General features: G+C 38.7%; 1 protein-coding gene across 3 annotated transcripts in view; it reads left to right on the forward strand.

The window, feature by feature from the left end:
• The window catches only part of BZW2 (basic leucine zipper and W2 domains 2), a 55,710-nt gene that overhangs the window by 13,591 nt on the left and 20,540 nt on the right, over positions 1-21,579 (forward strand). The window contains exons 1-6 of one of the 3 annotated variants that reach the window (XM_084510963.1): positions 289-555; positions 5,854-6,108; positions 6,318-6,382; positions 12,389-12,565; positions 13,708-13,811; positions 16,351-16,416. In XM_084510963.1, the coding sequence (XP_084367089.1) occupies positions 6,325-6,382; positions 12,389-12,565; positions 13,708-13,811; positions 16,351-16,416 (405 nt within the window). In that variant the 5' untranslated portion in view covers positions 289-555; positions 5,854-6,108; positions 6,318-6,324. Of the gene's footprint in view, positions 1-288; positions 556-5,853; positions 6,109-6,317; positions 6,383-12,388; positions 12,566-13,707; positions 13,812-16,350; positions 16,417-21,579 lie in introns of those variants that run through there. The other 2 variants (XM_084510964.1, XM_084510962.1) reach the window with 2 other exon arrangements.

Raw genomic sequence — 21,579 nt, forward strand, 5'->3', positions numbered from 1 at the left:
GTGTGTCAACCCGAGTGTATGATTTCATTTGCTTGACTTGTATTTTCACCTGTCAATGATTAAGATTTTTTTCTCTGTTCTTTTTGACTGTGCCGTGACTCACGCATATTTCATGTGGCTGCTGATTATGAGGCACAGAAGCCCGTTGCCTTGGTGGTTCAATTTGCAGTTCCCTGACTTGGTGGAGTACATCTGGAGTGCTTCAGGTGTGGGAGGTTTCTGCCTCGTTTTTACCTCCTTCTTCAGCTGAGCAGCTTCTTTAGAAATCCTTGGTTACTGACCTAAGAAATACCTGCTCTTCTGAAATCTGTGTGTTGGGTGCTGTATCTATTTCAGTCCGTGATTGCATTATAATTAGTGGGTGTGAGGTGTTTTTTTTTTTTTGACTATGTTTCAAGAAGCATATCCCTCTGCATCCCAGTTTAGCAGTCAGTTGATGTGATTTATGGTGCGAATTTTAGTGAGTTTGTCTTCTCATTTTTGTCTGCACTTCCTTGGTTGTCAGCTGGATAACTAATCACAGATCACACAGAATTCTTGGCTGCAGAGTCTTGCGTGAGCACAATTTTTTATTTTTTGTTTAAAGTGTGGTAAGTTTTATTCTGTTCTGGTATTTGTTTTCTGCTGGTTGAGTACTTGCTGCAGAATGGAACAAACTCCAATTGTTTCACCCCTTTGTTTTCTCTCACCCCTTAGACATAGTATTAAAAGACAAATGCTTTTGTTGCAGTGGACACTTGCTCTTTAGTGTGGAAAAACACTGTCCCGTGACTTAAAAAAAAATATTAAAAAAAATAATAAGGAAATTAAGTGCCTTCAGAGCTTTTGGAAAGCTTTCTTGGAAAAGACAAGGTGTTCAGTGCTTACAGAAAAACCTTTTACACCGCTATCTTAAGATACTAAACATGATATCCACTTGTAACTATGGCACGTTTCCAAGTACGAAATTAAAGGTCGGTAGCTAGTTGCTTTGTGCACTGTAAGATCATAAACAAAATTAATCCCTAACAGAAGATGTGGTTTTCAGCAATAAATTTGTGAATTAATGGTGTTGTTTTACACAGAAATATTAACAGCACGAGGTTGATAATATTTAACTTATACATAATTGTGTGACTGCTTAATCCATTCGTGTTACCACTGAGATCATATTCTCACCCTTCCAAAATTCCCTCACAGGTTTTATTTTAAATATTACAAATGCTTTACTAGCTGTTAGTAATGACTGAGATCACTGGGAGAAAGGTTTCCTAAACGTCATAACTGAGGGCAAAATTGCAAGATAAACCTTACAGCTTCCAGTGTTGCTCTTTCTGCTGCTGGTTGAAGTTATAGACATTCAGGTTATTAGTCACTTATTAAAAATAAATTATGTTTTGGGAGTAGAGGGCAAGAGCAAGAAAATGGTGCTGAAACAGTACAAGTCCACATGAATGCCTGTCACTCAGCCCTAAGTGAGGGCACTTGCCCTTGCTGGATTTCCAGAAGTGTAATTGAAGAGGGAGAAGAGGCAGAGGAGATGTGTTTTCATAACCTGCTCCTCTCCCACCCTCAGCACTTGGGACCCTGGTAAACCGCAAACAGAACAGTTTTATTTCCTTAATTTTGTAACGGTGTCAAAGGGAACTTCAGAAGGCTGTAGGGAGTGTCTCTGCTGCTCTTCACAATACTGGCAACCGACGTACAGGCTCACATGGGTAAATACAGGGCTTCTCTTTCATGCTGACCAGATCCGGGAAATGCTGGCACCCAAGGTGAATTTCTTGCGAAGGGTGTGAAAGCAGTGTTGTAACAGAAAAGGTTTTATTGCTGCAGCTGTTGCTGCGGTTGTGAGGTGAGAGCTGTGCCGAGGTTGCATGACGGATGTGCTTTGCGTTTGCTCTCCTCTCACTGTGCTGATTTGCAGAGAAATGCCTGCGGAAAAAGAGAATCGCAGCACAGGCTGAACATCGCAGTGGAAAGTGGGAAGCCTGACAAGGATTTGGCAAGAACCCGTGGCTACATTACATCCACTCCGTCCTGTCGTCCCCTTAAAACGCTTTGTTCCTCTGCACTGGAGATGATTTATGAGTTTTCCACCTACAGATTTTGTTCACTCATAACCTAGCTGCCTGCTGCCTTCCCGGACAGCAGAGGCAGTATGTTGACAAGTTTCCTCTCTAGCAGAAGTGCAAGGGCAGCTCTTCCTCTGTGCCACCAGAGTTGGGTAATTTGCTTTTAATATACCCCCTTGGCTTGTTGCTGAAAGACAAAAGAAAAAAAAAAAAAGCCCCAAAACTAAGTCTGACATTAGTGATATGAATGTGAAAATGCCTAATTACTTTCCTGGATGAAAAAGACCCAATAAAACAATAAAACCTCTTAATAGCTTGGATATTCCTCTACTAGAGAAGCTTCATCTTGATACATGTGTGTTTTTTTTTTTTTTTTTTTTTTTTTTTCTTCATAGAAACTCTCACCATCTATGATTGTATTTCATTTGACTTTATGATGAGCGCTAATGTTATCCGCGATGTCTGAGTGAAGGAAGGGGCTGGAGATGATTCCTTCCAGCACCCGTTCCCGTGAGAGCTGTGCTCGTGGTGTCCCTGCTGCTCCCCAGCACCACCTCAATCGAATGCCAGCAGTGTGGGAACCCATGCGGCTGGGACCCATGTGAGGGGTTGCAGCCTGTCACTGCAGGCTTCCTCCCTGGGTTGCACTGCCCAGGGCACGCAAGGCCATAAAATTTTGGGAGGGGAGTTTAATAAAACGGTTGCTCTCTTTTGATGTTGCCTGGCATGCATTTCTGTCCTTCTGCAGCTGGGGCGGTGCAGTTTTGCTGCTGTGAAGCAACTGGTTTTGAATTCTTCGTAAGCATGTTAATGTTTGAAGAATCTCAGATGTTTCTGACATCTTTGTGAACGTGTAAAATAATGCTTTGAAAAATAGAATTGGTTTGGATGAAGGTTTCCAATATTTATTTTTTCAGTTTGAGCTATATATTTCCACAACCAAATGTTCCCAGTGTTTTAGCTTGGCAGAAACATTAGCTTTATCAAGGCTTTAAATGATTTAGGAGTTAATCATCATAAGAATTTCCCTGTGGCATGGATAAAAGACTGCATTTTTCTAACTTTTTAAGCAAATTCAAACTTGCTAAAGCTCTGAACTTTACTGTTTTTATTAATTAATCTTTTTAGTTAATGCTTGTTTTATTGATTGCTACAATTTTTATTAGTTGTTGTGAGGATTGATTGATTATAAAAACTGCTGTATCATTATATTCATCATATCTTCAACTGTAGATGTCCTTCAATTCTGTTTTTGCAGAATCCTCTTAACAAGAGTGCAAAACTGGAAAACTTTTAAATCATACAGTTTTTGATTTTTCTAATAAATCTTGTAGCTGCAAGTTAGTTATCCACAGGGCATTGGTCACAGCATTGAGTTGCTGGAGTTCAAGAAGCATTTGGACAATGCTCTCATATACTTGGTTTGATTTTGTGTGGTCCTTTGTGGAGCCAGGAGTTGGACCTGATGATCCTTGTGGGTCTCGTCAACCTTGGGATATTCTACAGTTCTACAAATCACTGGGTTAGTTTTGCTCAGGCTCGTGCTTCTGTAGTCTCCTGATGACAGTGCCTCTGCTCTTTCTGGGCCAGTGCTGTAGGGAGTGCCTTATAAAGCCTGGCCCTCACTCGAGCAGATTAGAGCACGATGTATTTAAAGCTAAATACAGAAGAAGGCAGATCCTGTGTTCCTAGTAATTAACTGTTCAAGAGTCTCTTCTTTTGCACTGAACCTCTAGTCATTAAATCTGCCACAAGTTGCAAGTCTTCCTTTAACTGTTTTTTCTTTTTTTTTTCTCATTCCCAGCTGTCTTAAAGGGCATAATTTATATTCACAGGAAACAGCTTTAAAATCCAGTAGTCAACCTTAAGGTGCATGCAACTCTTCTAGCAGTTTAAAAATACACTGTGTCAAAGGAAAGAGGTCTAGTGCTAGAAGTTGAACCTATGCATTTCTAACTTTTACAGCAAGTGGAAAAATGTACTGGTAGTGCTAGGATGAGGTCAGGTGCCTTTGTTCATTTCTTTGCCCCCAAAGCTTCTATTTTTTTTTTTTCGTAAAGGAAGTAGTAGGCAGTGTTGATGCTAGCCCAAAGACACATTTGTGCTCTGTAAGAACTGAGATAGGTAAGACCTAATCTTCCTATTGCGTGGCTTGCATGATATTTTACAGACCCCATGCCCGCAGGGTTTGAATCTATTGAAGCTAACAATTTTGGTCCCAGAGCAAGAGATAAGACATCACAGGAAAAGCATTAAAAAACAAACAAACAAAACAAAACAAAAAAAAAACAATCTTGGAGATATTATACCTTGCAGTGTCTCTTACAAATAATAGGTGACCACAAAAGTAAAGTGTATAAATATGTCACACCTAGCCTGGCAGTGGCTGGAGGCTGGGCTGTTGCTCATTGCAGGTGGCTGCTGGATCACCTGCCTAATGGACTTGAAAAGCACCTCCTGTTTCTTGGTTGTTGAGACAGCTACATGGGGGAAAGAGATGCTTGAGCTCTGTGTGAAGAGGAGCTTGGATCCTGTAGCATTTTTGAAAGATCCTGTGGTATCATGGTTTGCCATTTTAACTCTCCTTGCAGATGTGTGAAATCATTTTTTCACAAGGCCATTTAGCAGTGCGGTTGTTTTGAAACGCTCTTAGTCTGCTAAAGCGGTGGCTTTAAATTGTGGTTATGAATGCGGGCCTCTCGGTGTAACTCTTGATTTTTATTTTTTATGACTTGCAAGAAACAAAACCATCCTGGACTGTGAACTTGACTTGGCGCTTCCCAGTGCGTGCTGGCGTTTTCTGACTGTTAATAAATTGTAGACCTAGACTAGAAAGCAGCGGTTTGCCAAGTTACACATTTGAAACACTGCTAAAGCGTCCAGCTAGTGACATTGCAACTAGATGAGACAGTCTGGTGAATGGGAACGCGTTATACAGTTAGAGCGCTGTTAACAGAGTTAAGCAAGCTTTCAGGGTTGAGAGACCATTGCTTACATAATACGGTGTGATTAATAGCATCTTTCTAGCCACAGAGCTTGAGTTTCTCTTTCTTCACGCTAGGAAGAAGTGTTGGCAGAAGTATGTACTTGTAAACCAGGCCTGCAGCAGCATGAGCTTCCCGTATTAAAATTTTAATTGAATGAGTCCATGATGAAGAAATAGTACAGATTTATGTAAAACTAAACTTCTTTGGAGAACAGATCCAAAGGACAAAGCTTCTTGTATGGTAAGGCTCAGTTCTGGATGAGCAAACCATCTGTAAGGGTGACCTTAAGGCCCTCGGGGTGAAGCAGGTGGCTGGTAGGTCCCAGCAGTGACACCACTGGTGGAGCAGGACCAGGACAGCAGTGACAATTTGCAGCGTGCAGCAGGGCTTTGCCATACCTGTGGTTGTTTGCATCCAGCTGTAAGGTTGGCTGCTCCTTGTGCAAGCTGTGTGTTGAGCAATTGAGACAACTATATCCGTAGCTGAAAAATATATATAGTTTTGTTAGATAAAATGGCGTTAACACATCTGGTTCCCAAATATTTTAACACAGTATGATGAGATCTGCAATTAAGGTCTGAAGTAATAAGCCCAGTATTTTGCACCATTCTTGTTATACAGTTTGCCATGTAGGTCCTTAACTATGTATTTGTACACAAAAATGATGGCTGGAAAAGTCAGTTACCTTTTATTATGTTCACAAAAAGCACGTAATAGTGTTTCAGGAAATGGAAGTTCATCAATGCATCTTCAGCTTGGAAGAAATGTTTGGGAGAGAACTGATGGTTAAGGCGTTGTTATTTCTCCAGCAGGACAACGTGTAGCCCTGAGACTCCATCAGCCCAGTGTGCTCTCTGTGCTGGCTGGGTGGGCTGTGCTGCTGTAACCCCGCACTGGCAGTACAGGCAGAGGCGCCTTCTTTTTCCTGCTTGGCTTTGAACCCTGCATTGTGTGGGGACAAGTGGCTTTTCTGTCTGTTTCTTGTATTTATGGATGACAAGCAAATGAAGATGGAGGCAGCAGGGGGACAGGAGCAGTAGTTTGCTTTTGCCTGCTGTCCAGCTAAGGTATGAGAGAAGTACATCTCATCAAAGTTGTCATTGGCTTGCAATACTCTTCATCTTCAAAATAATATGAATTATTCTTTGAGTATACATCAAGCATTTCCTTTCCCTTTTCCACACCAGTATTTTGCTACGTTGAATGTTTGTTTTGCCTTTAGGTTAAAATGTCTGTGAATGTAATAGTAAAAACATTTTTCTTTTTTTTCTTCCAGAAATTTTATGAATAAGAATCAGAAGCCGGTGCTAACAGGCCAGCGGTTCAAAACTAGGAAGAGGGGTAGGTTAAGCTACATGGTTTTATTTTTCTCTTTGTGAAAACTACTAGAAATGGAATAACTGATGTTTAATATATTAAAGTTTTTCTCTTAGCCATATTAAGAATGCAAATGGTATTTGTTACTAAGCAATAAAGATTCTATTATTTTCGCTATATATTTAGGACGTTATTGTTATTTAGTTTGGTTTTACTTGCTAGTCATTCTTAAAGAAGCCGTAGTTAAATAATTACATCCTGAATGAATTTTTACTGCATTTATATATTAGGAAGAAAACTTAAGGAATGTTTGTCTCAGATATTTCTTAAGGTGCCCCTTCTGATTAGGAAAGCGAACTATGAGCTTTTATTTAAAGTTTGCATAAAGAAAATTATGTGGAATTTTGTTTTTATTTCTTTGACTTAAGTCAGTGCCAACTCTATAAATGAACCTTTTACTTCTAAAAAGGAATTTTCTCACCTTGCTTCTGTATGAGATGGTCAGATCATCTCATTGGACATGCTTTCTTGAAGAGCAGAGGTTAGAAAGCTCCTTTAAGAAAATAACACACACAAAAAAAACCACGAGCAACTAAAAATCCCACAAATACTCTTCTCCTTTGTTAATGTAGTTTGTTTGTTTCCTATTGTTGAAATAAAGCACTTAAACGCCATGGCATAAATGCCCTATTTGTAGTAGTGAGAATAGTGATTCTGATTTTCTACAAATATGACCAAGTCTTTTTCTTCATATACGCTATCAATCTTTAATGAAGGCAGGTGGTGTTGATTGTAGTGATCATCCAAGTACTCTGTATAGCAAGTGTCATTCTGACATGCTTGTTCATATATTTAGAGTTCATTTGTCACAATTTAGGTGTTTGAGACAAATGAAAGCTGAGCACTAATGCAGAGAGCAAAAATATTGGTAATATATTGATCTACTCAAAATATTGATGATACAATAATTGATGATCTTTTTCAGAAGATGTCTGTGAAAAGACGACCTAGACATCTTGCTGTTACAATAGCAGATTATTTTGGTGTGCACAGATGGAGTTCCTATCTGTCACGTTAACACATTTTTCCCATCTTGACTTTCCTGCTTCTCGTTAGAAGCTAACACCTGGTCTGAGCTTGTTATGACAGATAATGTGAATACAAGCATTTTCTCAGTATGGATGAGAGAAACAAAAAGAGTTTGTAGTCTTTCTCAGAAAATTGCAGATTCTACCACAAATCTGAAGAGCTGAGTGAACATATTAAGATCTGTGAAAGTCACAGAGAGAGAATTGTGAAATAGTTTTTTGTAGTTCTGTTTACATCTGTTACCAGCTTTCTCTCATCTTTCCTCCCTTGCACACATTGCATCCTCTGTTATTTTGACCGTCACAGCTCATACAAGTGAATGGAGTCTCTGAAGTTGAAAATGTCCTTACTGTGATGCACGTACAATGTTTGTAGGTAGAACTAATTTGGAAAAGAAACTTCTAGTGCTTGCAAATAAATGTCACAGGGCTACAGTAATTAGTGGGATTAACTTTCTGTCAGCATGGTTCAGAACAGCATTAACCAGCAACAGTATAGTAGCTGGAGGGGTGGAATTAGCAGTCCCTGAAAAATACCTGTCAACCAGCAATGGCAATCCAAGATACACATACTGCTGGATTGATTAAATGCATTGTTTGGTCCAGTTCAGTCAGTTATGGTAGGTGTTTGCCAAATTTGTCTCAGAATGTTCTTTCTTTTGAAAGCACTTTCTTTTCAGTTTGCATTTTGCATTGTATTTAGCATAACGAGGTCCTAATACTGATTTGGTCTTTGAATTCTGTTATAATACAAGTAATAATTAAAGTAAATGAAGAGTTTGTATTTATAATTCTGTGCTTATCTATTAAATTTCTGTTACAGCTATTAGGTGGCAGTAGATACTGGTTGACTGCCTGGAAGAAGGGGAAGACTTGGAGCAAGGGTTGGAAGATTAGGGGGGCTGTTTGGTTTTTGTTTTATTTTAAAAGATTACTTAATAGAATGGGGATGTTAAACACCTTTACTATAGAACTCGTAACATGCAAACACTTCTTTGTGTCTAAAATGTAAGCAATGTCTTTAAAAATGGTGAGATCCTGGTTGCCTTAATATTCAAGGCTCCTGCTTTGAAAAACCTGTAGATACCTTTAGATACCTGTTTTCTTTCTAAACGCAGAAGAGTAGAAATGACTCCTAGCATGTTTATTCCTCTCTGTATGTATATACATTTTCATTTTGTATCATGTCAGAGTTGCAGACTATGTCTTGGTCTTAGACTAGAAGATACTATTAGTTGTTTTTATCCTGACTTCCAGCATCTCAAGGAGTTGTTAAATTGTACCCAGATATGAATGAGCGCAGTGAGTGTGGTTTGACCGTGACATTTCAGAGACTACTCTGTTGTGTGGAATCGGAAGGTCATTAGGAGGGGCTGAAATGCACAGGAGGGAGCTGGTAGGGTGAGAGTTGATACTTCTTGCCAGTTGATTTGTTTCTCAGGATACTGTTTTTCCCCTTCTGCAGCTTCTACCAAACCACTGTAACCTCAGGAGCCAGTGAGGTGTGATGCAGCAGTCAGGCATCTAATGGAAATACTTGTTCATATGAGTTCTGTGGCTGATCAGCTGACTGCAAACGTGACCAGTTTTTGATCTTTCAGAAAGCAGAAAGGGAAAAAGACAACATTGTTTTTTCCATTAAAGTTTGAAAGTGTTTTTAGTGACTAAAATTTTGAAAGGAGAACTATGATCACAGAATCACAGAATTTCTAGGTTGGAAGAGACCTCAAGGTCATCGAGTCCAACCTCCAACCTAACGCTAACAGCCCTCCACTAAACCATATCCCTAAGCTCTACAATGATCTATGATCTGAAGAAGGAGCTTGTAAATCCCCCTCCTTCCAGTTCTATTAAGTTGACCTAATAAAGGGTATAAACCTTGCCTCCAGTGTATATAGTGGCAGGTATTAAAATCAGTTTAAAAGATGTAAAGGAAGAAACCTGATGTTGTAAAGGGAATAACCTCCAGGGCAAGGAAGCAGCTCACAGTTCCATGTCAGTTTTTTGGCAATCTGGGTAAATAGTTCGGTTAGTTCCAAAGAAAAGGTAAGTGTCATGTTAAAAAGAAACTAAGCAGAGCAAACAATGCATATGTACCTTGTTTCATGAAGAGAATTATATAATAATGTCAATATTAACATCTTTATATTAATGTGAAGTCAGAAGAGGTGCCAAACAGGGCGTGTTTGTTATTCTTACGGAGGGAGGTACAAATGTATTTTGACTTCCTTACGAGCAAAAGAAAGGAAATAAGGATCCAGGAACATGATGAAAATGAAAAGCTGTGTGTAGTGCTGCTGCATTGGAAATTGCATGCATCACATCTGCAAGCTACACCTGCCTCCATTAGCCTGTGATTGAAACTGTGCTTGTTCAGTAATTATGTACTTGACAGCTCAACATACTGTTACCACTTCTTGATGATGGCTTCTTACTCACTGTGCTGTACGACATCAGCATATTCCTCCCTAGTACATTAGTTTGGTAGGAAATGTTGAAAAAAAATTATAAATCATTTTTTATGCAGTGAGTTCACCACCTCTTCCTGCATAAATTTTTAGATTATGATAGACAAGTAAATAGGAGGGTGCTCCAAATGACATGAGAACTTCTGGGGCAGGAGAAAAACCTGTTTAGAATAGCTATGAAATGTTAACGGTGGTGTTTGTGTTTGTACTGAGGACTGTATACACATGATACAAAGTACATAACACCTTGAAGTTTAAACATGAATTGTAGGGGCTGGAAGGGACCTCTGGAGATCATCAAGTCCAACCCCCCTGCTAAAAGCAGGTTCCCTACAGCAGGTTGAGCAGGAAAGTGTCCAGGTGGGTCTTGAATATTTCCAGAGAGGGATGCTCCCACAACCTTTCTTCTGGGCAGCCTTTTCCAGCGCTCACCCTCATTGTAAAGAAGAACTATCTTAAATTTTAGACAAAATACAGTGAAAAAGTTAAAATAAGATGTTTTTATATTATTGTTGTTTTTACTTCTCTCTTAAGACAGAAGTCTGTCATCTTTCTGGTTACTGAGTTACCAGACATTCTTTTTTACTGTATAAATAGTGCATACTTATGTGGTAATTATTCTTAGATATTTATTTATGGGTGGAGCAGTGTTTCATCTGCACAAGTCAAACTGGCTGAAGCACGCGTGCTGAATTACTTACATTTAAGCAAAAGGCTTGCTTGTTTGTGGGTTGGTTGGCTTCTTGCTTTAATGCTTCAAGGTAGAGTTGCACCTGAGCTCAGGTGGGATTGTGGTGGTGTTTTCTGTAGGCATGTCCTTCTGTTTCCATGCTGGACCCTCCTTAGGTTGCCCACCGTGGGCTACCCCCCATGACAGCTACATGAGGCAGTTGCTCAGTGGGGTTGAGTAGGCCTCAGCTCTTCTGTTTGGAGGATGGGGCTGCAAGCCACTTGGAGGTAGGAAATAGAGTCAACAAGCCACTAAAAGCTGGGCATAGTAGCAGGGAATTGTTGAAAATTGGATGATTAGAAAGGATGTGTTGAAGGAGGGGAGAACATCCAGGTGATGTGCTGGAGGTGGTAGAACAAGTCAACCACAAGTGCATGTGGGGAAACAAGGAGAGCTATAAATGTTTCAGTACTGCAAGTGTTAAAGCTGATAGGAGTGGGCATTTAGCTTCAAAGTTAGTTAATTGCCCAAAGGCAGGAGGAAGAAAGGCAATTAGGATTCAAGGTCCAAACTTGTGTTTGGGATAGCATTGCTTTTTCTGTGCTGCAAGTCCCAGAGCAAGGAAACCTGCAGCCAGAGGATGGGTAACGTGGAGAACCTCCTCTCCAGAAAGCCTGCCACAGCTGCAGCTGGCACCTTTCAGACTACAGCAGTGCATGCTTATTTAGATGGGAATTTTACCAATGGTCATTTGTATCAGTAACTAAAACCTCTGGATTTGTCTTTGGGATATGATATGAGCAGGTTTGTTGCCTTTTTTTTTTTTTTTTTTTTTTTTAAGATTTTTTTTTATCAACATTGATGTTAGCAAGTGGTAACAAAATAGGTTCTCTTTTTTTTTCTTTGGAGTGTCACAGAACTGTTCCCAGATGTGTTTCTGAAGTTCAAAGTTATCTTGATGGCAACAAGCACTTCACCCGTGCCCTTGTGTAAAGTCAGACTTGTACAAAGCAAGTTATAAGGTATTATCTGTCTGCAAGAAAAAGCAGCAGGAGGCATGTGTAAAACCTGCCTAGATTTATCTGGAGTTTGCGGCTGTGTCTGTTGTGACTAATGGCCTTGGCATAGGGATGTGTTTGTGTTGGGGTCAGACTGTATCCTAATTTAGTTCAACCAGGGACATCTGTAGAAAATGTGGTGTTAGTGCCGCATTTCTGTGTTCTTATTGCTGCTCAGGTCTGTAAATGAAAGATAAATTTTTGGTTACACCATGTTGCAGAGAACTAAATATTTACAGAAAAGCTATTTTTATGAATACCTTGATCTCTTTTCCTGAAGGCTTGTCTCTTTGAAAACATTTCAGATATGCAACCACAATTATTTAAATAAAAATATCAAGAAGTGAAAAATGAAGTATTCCTACAGTGAAATTATTTACACAAAACTGACATATCCTTTATCCTGCTATCATTTAAAAATGTGTAGTGTTATGCACATTATTTAATATCTTCAAGAAGCGAAGAGTATGAAGTTTGAAAGCCATTTCAGTATTTGCTTGTCCCCCCTTTTATTTATTCATCTCTGTTTGTTTGCATGGTATCTGGGGGGTGAAGAGGAGCGTGAAGTGAGGGTAAACACAGCAAAATTTCCAGAGGCAACAAAAGCCAACCAAACAGACCTTTGTACAGTATGTTGATCAGAATGGGCAGAATGTATTCAGGTGCCATGGTCATTTGAATTGCTGGTGGATACAGGATTTTAAAACTGTCAACCTCTCTTTTTTTCTTCTTCCTGTCTGTTCCAGATGAAAAAGAGAAATTTGAACCCACCGTCTTCAGGGATACTATTGTCCAAGGCCTCAATGAAGCTGGGAATGACCTGGAGGCTATAGCCAAGTTTCTGGATGCAACAGGCTCACGGCTTGATTATCGCCGCTATGCTGACACACTCTTTGATATTTTGGTAGCTGGCAGCATGCTAGGTAAGTTGAAGTGTACCCAATGCAAAATTTTGAGGATTACCCTTGCATTGTACTGAATGCAAAATTTTGAGGATTAGCCTTGCTTCTTTTAAGATGCTGTCTTCTTTTACAAAGTGGAAATTATAAATTGTATTTCAATTATGCTTATCTAGCTACTTTTTGGATCTAGTATCATACAATATTTTATTGTTTGTAGTGCTATAATACCTAGAGACTTGACCTTGGCATTCTGTAAATACAAAAAAAAAATATGGGTACTGTTTTGAGAAGCCCTCAATCAAAGATGAAACAGCATACAAATGCAACAGCAAACAAAATGAGATGCCAGCTAGGGGAAACAGGAACTTACTAGTCTGAAAAGTTATCATACAACACTACAAGTTATTAGCTGTTGCAAAGTTTTCTTTGTAGACCTTGCAACACAGGCTAGCTGAAAGAACTGAAGGACAGCGAGGAGTGCTTTATGGATGTTTATGGGGAGTTTCTCCTGGGTGTTAGTGGCAGCATGGGAGAAGACACCTTTTGCCTACCTCTGTATTTTGAATGTGGGCTCTTCTTTCTATTTACTTTACTTTAGTTTGATTCTAGCTTCCTTTTCTTTGGCAAGAAGAAAAGATATTTTTGTAAGTCTTAAGGTAATGCAGGAAACAAAAGCTGGTGGAAGTTCTAGAAAAAAAAACAGCTCTGAACAAAGTAAGCCAGGAGAAGTCTTTTGTGTCAGTGTTTTAAATGTTTACATGGGGTTGGGAGGATGTTCCGAGTCCTCAAATTAGCAACAGAGCTCTAATACTTTTATCTTTGGAAATGATTTACATTATTGTGGTGTTTAAAGTAGTAGTTAAAATAAGCACAAAAGTTATGCTGCAACCCATTCTTATTTGAACCCACTCCATGCTCCCAAAAGCAGCTAAGATTCCTTAATGTGACCTGATTTTCTTTGTCCTTTGAGGTCTGTGATCTCAGATGCAGTGTTATTGGCCAGCTGTCCTTTCTGTTGGGTGCCACTACAACTTCATAAAGCTTGTCAGTTTCCCCCTCTACACTCTTTTCTCCATTGCCAGTTTTCACTCCTACCTTATACTACAGTGGTGCTAATATAAAATTTACTAAATCTTATTGTGTTTTTCTTTTGTTTGTTTTAGCTCCTGGAGGCACACGCATAGACGACAATGACAAGACCAAGATGACCAGCCACTGTGTATTTTTTGCAGAAGAAGATCATGATGCCATCCGAAATTATGCTCAGGTTGGGATAATAAAGGGCTTGTTGTTTTCCATTTATGAATCAAAACCGATTATAGTAGAACACCTATAGACTGCCCACTATTTACCCCAAATGTAGGGTAATTGAAAAATGGTTAACCAATAAGCTGCCCTAACCAATAAATTTCAGGTAACAAAGTAAGATGTCTATGATTATCTGATCACAGCTGTCAACTCTTTCTTTTACAGAAAGCAGTTTTACTTTTTTCAGTCTACACTTGGGTTCAGTATATTTTAGGACACCATCCCTGTTATTTTTGTTGGCCTTTTCTAAACCTTAAAGATTTGCGTAAACATATTTTTAGAAAAATCGGAAGGATGTTGCACAGCAAGGATGTCACTTTGTTAGATGGGGTCCAGAGGAGGGCAACAAAGTTAATCAGAGGGCTGGAGCACCTCTCCTATGAAGAAAGGCTGAGAGAGCTGGGGATGTTAAGCCTGAAGAAGAGAAAGCTCCAGGGGAGCTCACTGGAGCTTTTCCATACTTTAAGTATTAAAATAAAAAAAGATGGAGAGTGACTCTTTGCTCAGGCAGACAATGGCAGGACAAAGGGGAATGGCTTTAAAGTAAAAGAGGAGATTTAAATCAGAGGTTAGGAGGAAATTCTTTACTCAGAGGGTGGTGGGGCACCGGAACAGGTTGCCCAATGCCCCATCCCTGGAGATGTTCAAGACCAAGTTGGACAAGGCCCTGACCATCCTTATCTAGTGGGCAGGGGGTTGGGATCAGGCGATCTTTAAGGTCCCTTCCAACCCAAGCCATTCTATGATTCTATGGTTCTATGAATGACAAAAATATAAAGCTCAGGCCTCCAACCTTTGGTTGTTTAGCTAGTTAGGAATCAGACTCATATTGAAGAAAAGCTCTTGAAGAGCTTTCATTGCTTTTACATACGTGCTGTACAGTTTCTTTTTACAAGAATAATATGGCTTGCACAAATAGGCCTGTGAAAGGAAATGAAGACAAATAAGCGATGAAGCCAGAAACATTATTGAAGAGAAGCTAACGTTGCATGACTCCTTAACATAATTATTACATGAGATAATATAGTAAGAATTGTATTGTAAGTTCTAAGTCACTGCAATTCTGAATATGTGTAGGATTGCATAAAAAAATGAAGCATCGTTGAAACATATGTCAAAAATATATTGTTAATTAAGTAATGTTCATCTTTTTAATTAATTGGTTATTACTGGTATGTTGAAGACTAAGTAAAAACTAGGTGATCCTGCTTGGCAGGGGGGTTGGACTAGATGATCTTCGGAGGTTCCTTCCAACCCTGCCCATTCTGTGACTTATCAATGTACACATTTTATATAGAAATATGAACAAAATTCTAGCTAACATTTTTTCTCTTTCACATCTTACTTTATTAGACTTCTGTATGTCTTTGCATTTCGCATGGTCACTACTTGTTCATTTCCGTTTTACTTGTTCAGTGTCAAAATACTACCATTTAGGATGCTTTTACATTCTCTGAAAAATGAATTGAAACTTCATTTGAACGTCATTTCCTCCTTTACCTCCCCCATCCAGCCTGATAATAATGTCATTTTTTCCCCCATGTAAATCTTTTTGCCTGTGACAGCGAGTTATATGTTCTGTGCCCTTTGTTCTGTAGTAAGGGCAGTTATTTGCTTATTAAATTTATCTCTCACTTCTATCAGAATGCAGTCTGCACCTGTGCTGCTTCTGCTTTCATAATCTGGGGTCACAAGGTGGGAAACAAATAGTGAAAACTAGAGATCAAGCATTTCCAAGATCATAATTTTTTATTAAAGTTTTGTAAATTGTTCTTCCTCTTACCCTGACAGCAGCGAGTCTTATTGTAAGCATTTGTGGTAGTGGATTGATAAAGATCCTGCCTGTACTGAAGGATGACCAGCAGTGCTTCTTTACTGCCTCACTCCATTGATTTACACCTGACAGCTTCCCCAAACAGCTGCATTATCAAAGGAAGGGGGCAGAGTGCAAATTGCCTGTATCTGTTAACCTCTTCTTCCTCCCCCTTTTCCCTGCTTTTGATCTATGGTTGGGGTGTAAAGGAGAGTGAGAATAAAATGTTGAGACATAGAAAGAAGATGAAAACTCTCAAACTGTAGTAAATTCTCTGGTTCAAGTGTTGCTTTATAAATCAAGAATTGCAGAATTCACGTTTTCCAGTTCTGAACAAACTAACAGAGAACAGGATGTTTCATAATAAGTCATGAGATGGGCAGTGCAGCAGATGATGGCAGAAATATACTGCTGGCTGCTTATTTCCTGGAAACAATGTCTATATCACTGTCTAAAGAAAAAGCAGATAGCAGAACTATAGTGTGTAAGAAGCCACCTATGCTTCCTACATTTTCTTTCCTGTTGTGAAAACATTCAAATGAAAAAAATAGTTTCATCACAATTTAGCCATGGACATTCTTTTTGGATTCAGTAGTGTTGGTTTTGTTTCTCTTTGCCTTTTTTTGTAAAAGCTTTTGCTAAATTTTTTACTGTTTTCTTTAAATTAACCTGTATTTATCTTTAGGTCTTCAACAAACTTATCAGGAGATACAAATATCTGGAGAAAGCATTTGAAGATGAAATCAAAAAGGTAATGGTGGTGGTGGTATCCTTAAGGGTTTTTTTGTTTTCTTTTTACCCTGTCTAATGTAATTTTGTATGTAAATGCTGCTCTGTTGTGTATGTTATTTAGCTCTCATGGAAAAGAGGATGGAATCTACGGTTGGCAGGGGTGGTGGCTTTACTCTGCAACTTTAGCTCCGTGGGAATGCTGCTGGCAGCACTTGCTCTGGAGTTGTTCTGAATTTATGCTTCCTTTAGTTGCTTTGACCAAACTCACCTTCATATTCTAGGCTTTTCTGCACAGGATTTCTGTGTGTTTTGGGGTATAGTTCTTGGAGAAAGGCTTACTGTCCTGCTAATAGAACAGTATATTTGTGTTTTATTTTATTTTATTTTATTTTGTGGTGCGTTGTGTTTTTTTTGTTTGTTTGTTTGTTTTTCACATAGAATAAATGCAGATGTGCTGTGCAAAATAGCACTTGATCTATGAGTATTAAATTGCTCCTGAGTTGCTGAATGAGTCCTAACCACAAATTTTAGTATTTGAGGCCATAGATATGTGCAAGAAAAGTCATCACCACACTGTTAGGGATTTCAGGACTTGCCTGTTATATTCCAGTAGATGTGGGTACTGTTTTGTGGTATTGAATTCTACCTATGTCTCTCCTGTTTCCTGAGAATTTTTTGGAAGAAATATATGTGAGTATTTTGAGCTCCTAGTAGCAGATGTAAACACCATTTTATTTTCTAAATGGCCTGAATAAATGATAAACTCTGTGCTGTGCTGTAAGTTAACAGGCCTGCTGATATTGGCAAAATGTCAATTTTCCAATATGACTAATGACCTATGTGACTAAATGTCAAGTGTGTTAAAAGGAAAAATGTATTTTCATATCATCTGAGCACTAGAACGACTGCTGCAGGGGTCAAGTGAGGATAAATCTGGAGTGTGATGCCTCACCACCACCTCCTGTGGCTGAATGAATTTGGCACTTATTTTTGTACATTCTTGTTCACATTGGAAATTATTTTTGCACTTGTGGCCAGCATGCCTATTAACTGATTCTGATTGCTCAATACATCATTCTAAAGACCTAAATTTACCTCGCTTCCCCACACAAATCTAATGTTCTTGCTCTTAATTACTATAATCATTGACATGAGAAACGCTGACTCACAGCATTCAAGTTTCAGAGAGTGTTCAGCATATTAAACAAATGCCGTGTCAATCCAAACCGCCTCCTCCCTCTCTTGTAACTTGCTGGCTTTTGAATCGTTTAAGTTTCTAAGAATTCACTTTTCACAGTAGTGACTGGATGAAACCATGGTCAATATATAACAATTTTCCTCCTCAGCTGAGGAACAAATGCCTCTAATCTGAAGATTAACCAATGCTAGCTTGAGACAAAGCAGGAATTGTAGGTACAGTTTGGCTGGAGTCCTGAAATCTTTTTTAAAGATGTTGGGAGCATCCTACCTATGGCAGCGTGGGGCTCAGAGTGAGCTTGTTCAGCTTGCAGATTACAAATTTCAATTTTATGTACAGATTGTTTGCATGGTTTTCAGCATCCAATTACATCTTGCATAACAAATCGCAGGAGTAAGTTTTCACACTGGTCCTAGGTTGGGAGTAATTTTTCCACCTGCCCTTCCATTGCTACCCTGAGCTCTGTGCTCTTCTGCAAGTCTTAGTGTGACTCCTGAGGACCTGGACTTTAAGCATGAGTACCAACATGCTCTTTGTCAGTATATGCAGTTTATCTGGCAGTGAGGAAGAGTCCTTTAATACCCCATATTACAGAATTAAAAACTGGAAAGGTTGTTGCCCAGATCTGGGTTTGTGTTGCATGTGCGCTGTCATTGCCTTAAAACACTTGAGGACTCTGTGTTGCCTTCTGCTTGTCATCTTCTGTTTTTGTGAACCCATACTTCAAACGTCTGTCTTCTGACAATGCTGCTGGATTTTTACTTATTCAATGCTTTAATCACTGTGGGCAGTAATGATGAGAGTAGCTGCCTGTAAAGAGAGTGACATGATAGATTGATAGATGCATTAATATTTCTAGAAGATGTTTCTGCAAGGTTCAGTAGTTCAAAGGTTACTGCAGTTTGGCAGCGGTTAGAAAAGAGTGACTCCTAAATGTTTCACTTTTTTTTTTTTTTCTGGCAGTATCATTAGGCAGTTAAAGTACTTGGGGGAAAACCAGCTCTTCTCACAGAAAAAGTCACGCTTTAAAAAAACAAAGCAAAACAACACAAGGCAATACCAGCAGTTTCATTGTAAGGAAGCAGATGGTGTCAGTGGGACTTCTCTTTCAAGAGAGTTTGTCTTAGATGGCAGTATTCATACAAGTATTTGCTTTGTCTTCTAGTTCATAATTTTATCTTCAGGTTGTTGTTATTTCCCAGCACCTTTCCCTTTTATTGAAAAGCTTCTAGCTTTAAACTATTTTTTCTTAATTCTTATCCCTCAAAATTATTCTTTCTTCCAGTAACATAAGTAAACTGTACATCTGAATTTTTATGTCTTAATTATCTTGTACAAGCAATTTCAACAGAAGGTGAAGATGTTTAAGTGCAATTCTCACCTGGTGATTTCTAATATGGTCAGCTTAAATTCATATGAGTACTGCTCAGTGTTCCTGTATAGACCTGTGACAGTGTTTTGCAATAACTTTTGTAAAACTCTCGGTTCCAAATCTGTGTTCATCTTTCTTATGTAAGTACTTCTGCACAGGTCAGCTCATCAAGTGTGCAGTGTTACTAGCTGCCTGTGTCCTAAATGTCTGACTAGCATTTTGAGACCAAATATGACAATTTAAACTGGTGACAGTTCAGTGCTGCCTACAGTTGTAACAGATTATCAAATACAAAAGCAACAGGCTACTTCAGATAGTGAAGATATAAAAAGACATCTCACTCCCTGCGTGGATAGAATTCCTTAATTTTCACTGTTAAGATCTCCAGATGGCAATAGAAGAGTAGAAACACTGTTTTATTTTATTCTTTTTTTTTTTTTTTTTTACATGCATGTCTTTACTTGTGTATGTATTATATACCTAGAACTTGTGACTGAAAGGCTTTTTTGTAGCAGACAAAAATAGCACGGAACAGAACATTAGGTCTGGTCTTGTGCTTATTAGGTATTCTAAACTCCCACCAGAATAGGTGGGAGTTCTTATAACTATGCTAGAAATACAAAATTGTGGGCCAGAGTTGTGCATTTTATGCCTCGAATCAGTCTGCATCTGTAACAAAAGCAGTAATGCTAGCACTTGACTAACAGCAGGGAAGAATCAGCTTGGAACTTTTTGTGGGTGTTTTCATACTGTTCTGAAATAACTTGGACGTTTTGTGACTTCCCTGCAGAGGTTTGTAATAGTGATGGTAAAAGAAGAGCTCTTAAAGCAATCAGCAATAAAAATCAGAAACAACAGCATTGAACTGAACATTCTTTTTGATAGTTTCTAAGGGGGGTTAATTAAAGGTTTTGATTCTTCCAATCACCCAGTCTCCTCCTAAATTACTTGAAAGTAGAGTAATATCCTAACAGCAGAAAATGGCATGTACTAGTTTGTTAGAGATGCTTTTTGCAAATCATAAAACAAATTATGCTACTAGCACCAGCAATACTTCAAGCATCGAGGGACATATAGATGACCTGGTTCCTGCTGAAAAGATACAGCCATGGGGGCTCGAGAACATCGTAGTTCATATTAAAAGAGACTTGCAAGAAGCATCTTTCAACAAAGAGGGGAAGAGGAGGAGGCTGTGAACTTCATAGGTGCATGATTTCAGACCTTCTAAAACATTTGAACAGTTACAGATTTCTCAAAACTAGAGTTGATAAATGTTTGGATCCTTCTCATAGGGTCCTTTTGCACCTTGGGCTGCATAACTCTCACTTTACAGCTGGATTTACTGGTGCTGTTGCTTTCATGACTGCAATCTGACATAAATGGCTACAACTCTGTTCATGGTCTACTAATTACTAACAAAACACAGTGCAGGTTAGGCCTCAGAAATAAGTCAAGACTTGGTCTATGGCATTCAAGTAGTCAACATGACCACTTTCTACTCAAAATCTGTATCCATTGCTTGTCTGGGTGCAGAAGGAATGAACATTAAGTAGGCTACACAGAAATGTAAATCTGTTTCATTTTTATTAGCAATCTTTGTCTCAGTACTTACAGTAAAGAGCACAAGGTCTAATTCAAATTTTTTTTCTCATACAGACTTCCTTTTGTTACAATATTGTTGATTAAGTATTTCTTACACAACCTTTAAAATCCCTAAGCTTCCAATCAGGCTTTATATTAGGTTTATATTAAAATTCTGTAAAAATGACTTGTCTTTACATTAAAGGTGACACTGGACTTATTTTACCTGCTCCATTGTATATACCAGTTGCTACATTCGGAAATAAAGCCTAACATTTGTCTCTCGTCTATGTATTTAGAAATAATAAATGCATTCATCTGCATCCCAAATTTTCATCCATTTTTTTAGTTGAGTCACAGTTTGTTGAAATAAAATGACACCTTGAGATTTTATAGTTTAGATATTTTTTCTTTTGAGCTATAACTGCATATTGCAATCATTTGTCTGGAGCCCACTAAAACGCCAAATGATATGTCTGTGGCTGAATCATTCAGGCTTGTGTAAGCTGTAATTTAAAGCTGATGTTATGTAAGTACTACTGTATGAATGAAAAGGTTTTTTTCTGGTTTTGTTTGCGGATACAGATCAGAGGTATTCATAAAACTTCGCATGTCTTTCAATAACTTAATTTGTTATCTGGATTTTTTTTTTAATATTATACTTAGAAATCTTTACAGTTACTGCTAAGATTATTGGGTATCTTGGAGAAGAGCTCTCACTATCCATGGGAATAAACAAGTACAGGGGCGTATCTGCTGTCCTATCCCTTTGTAGGTATTGCTAATTATGAAATATACTTCATCTGGAAACTGAGTGCAAATTTTTCATTAGAATGAGCTGGTCTGCTTTGATTGCATCTGGTGCTCATTTGGAGAAGGAAGTAAAGGTGATGACCACAGGAGGCACTTGAATCAAGTGCTGGTAGCTGGAAATGGAACTTCCTCTTTAAGTCCAGAAATTCATGCCTGCAGCCTTTTTTTCCTTTCCCCCAGTCCTTTGCTGTCTAGCTTTCCATTTTCCATCACCCATA

Source organism: Aythya ferina (assembly GCF_964211825.1).
Source record: "Aythya ferina genome assembly, chromosome: 2".
Lineage (NCBI taxonomy): Eukaryota > Metazoa > Chordata > Aves > Anseriformes > Anatidae > Aythya > Aythya ferina.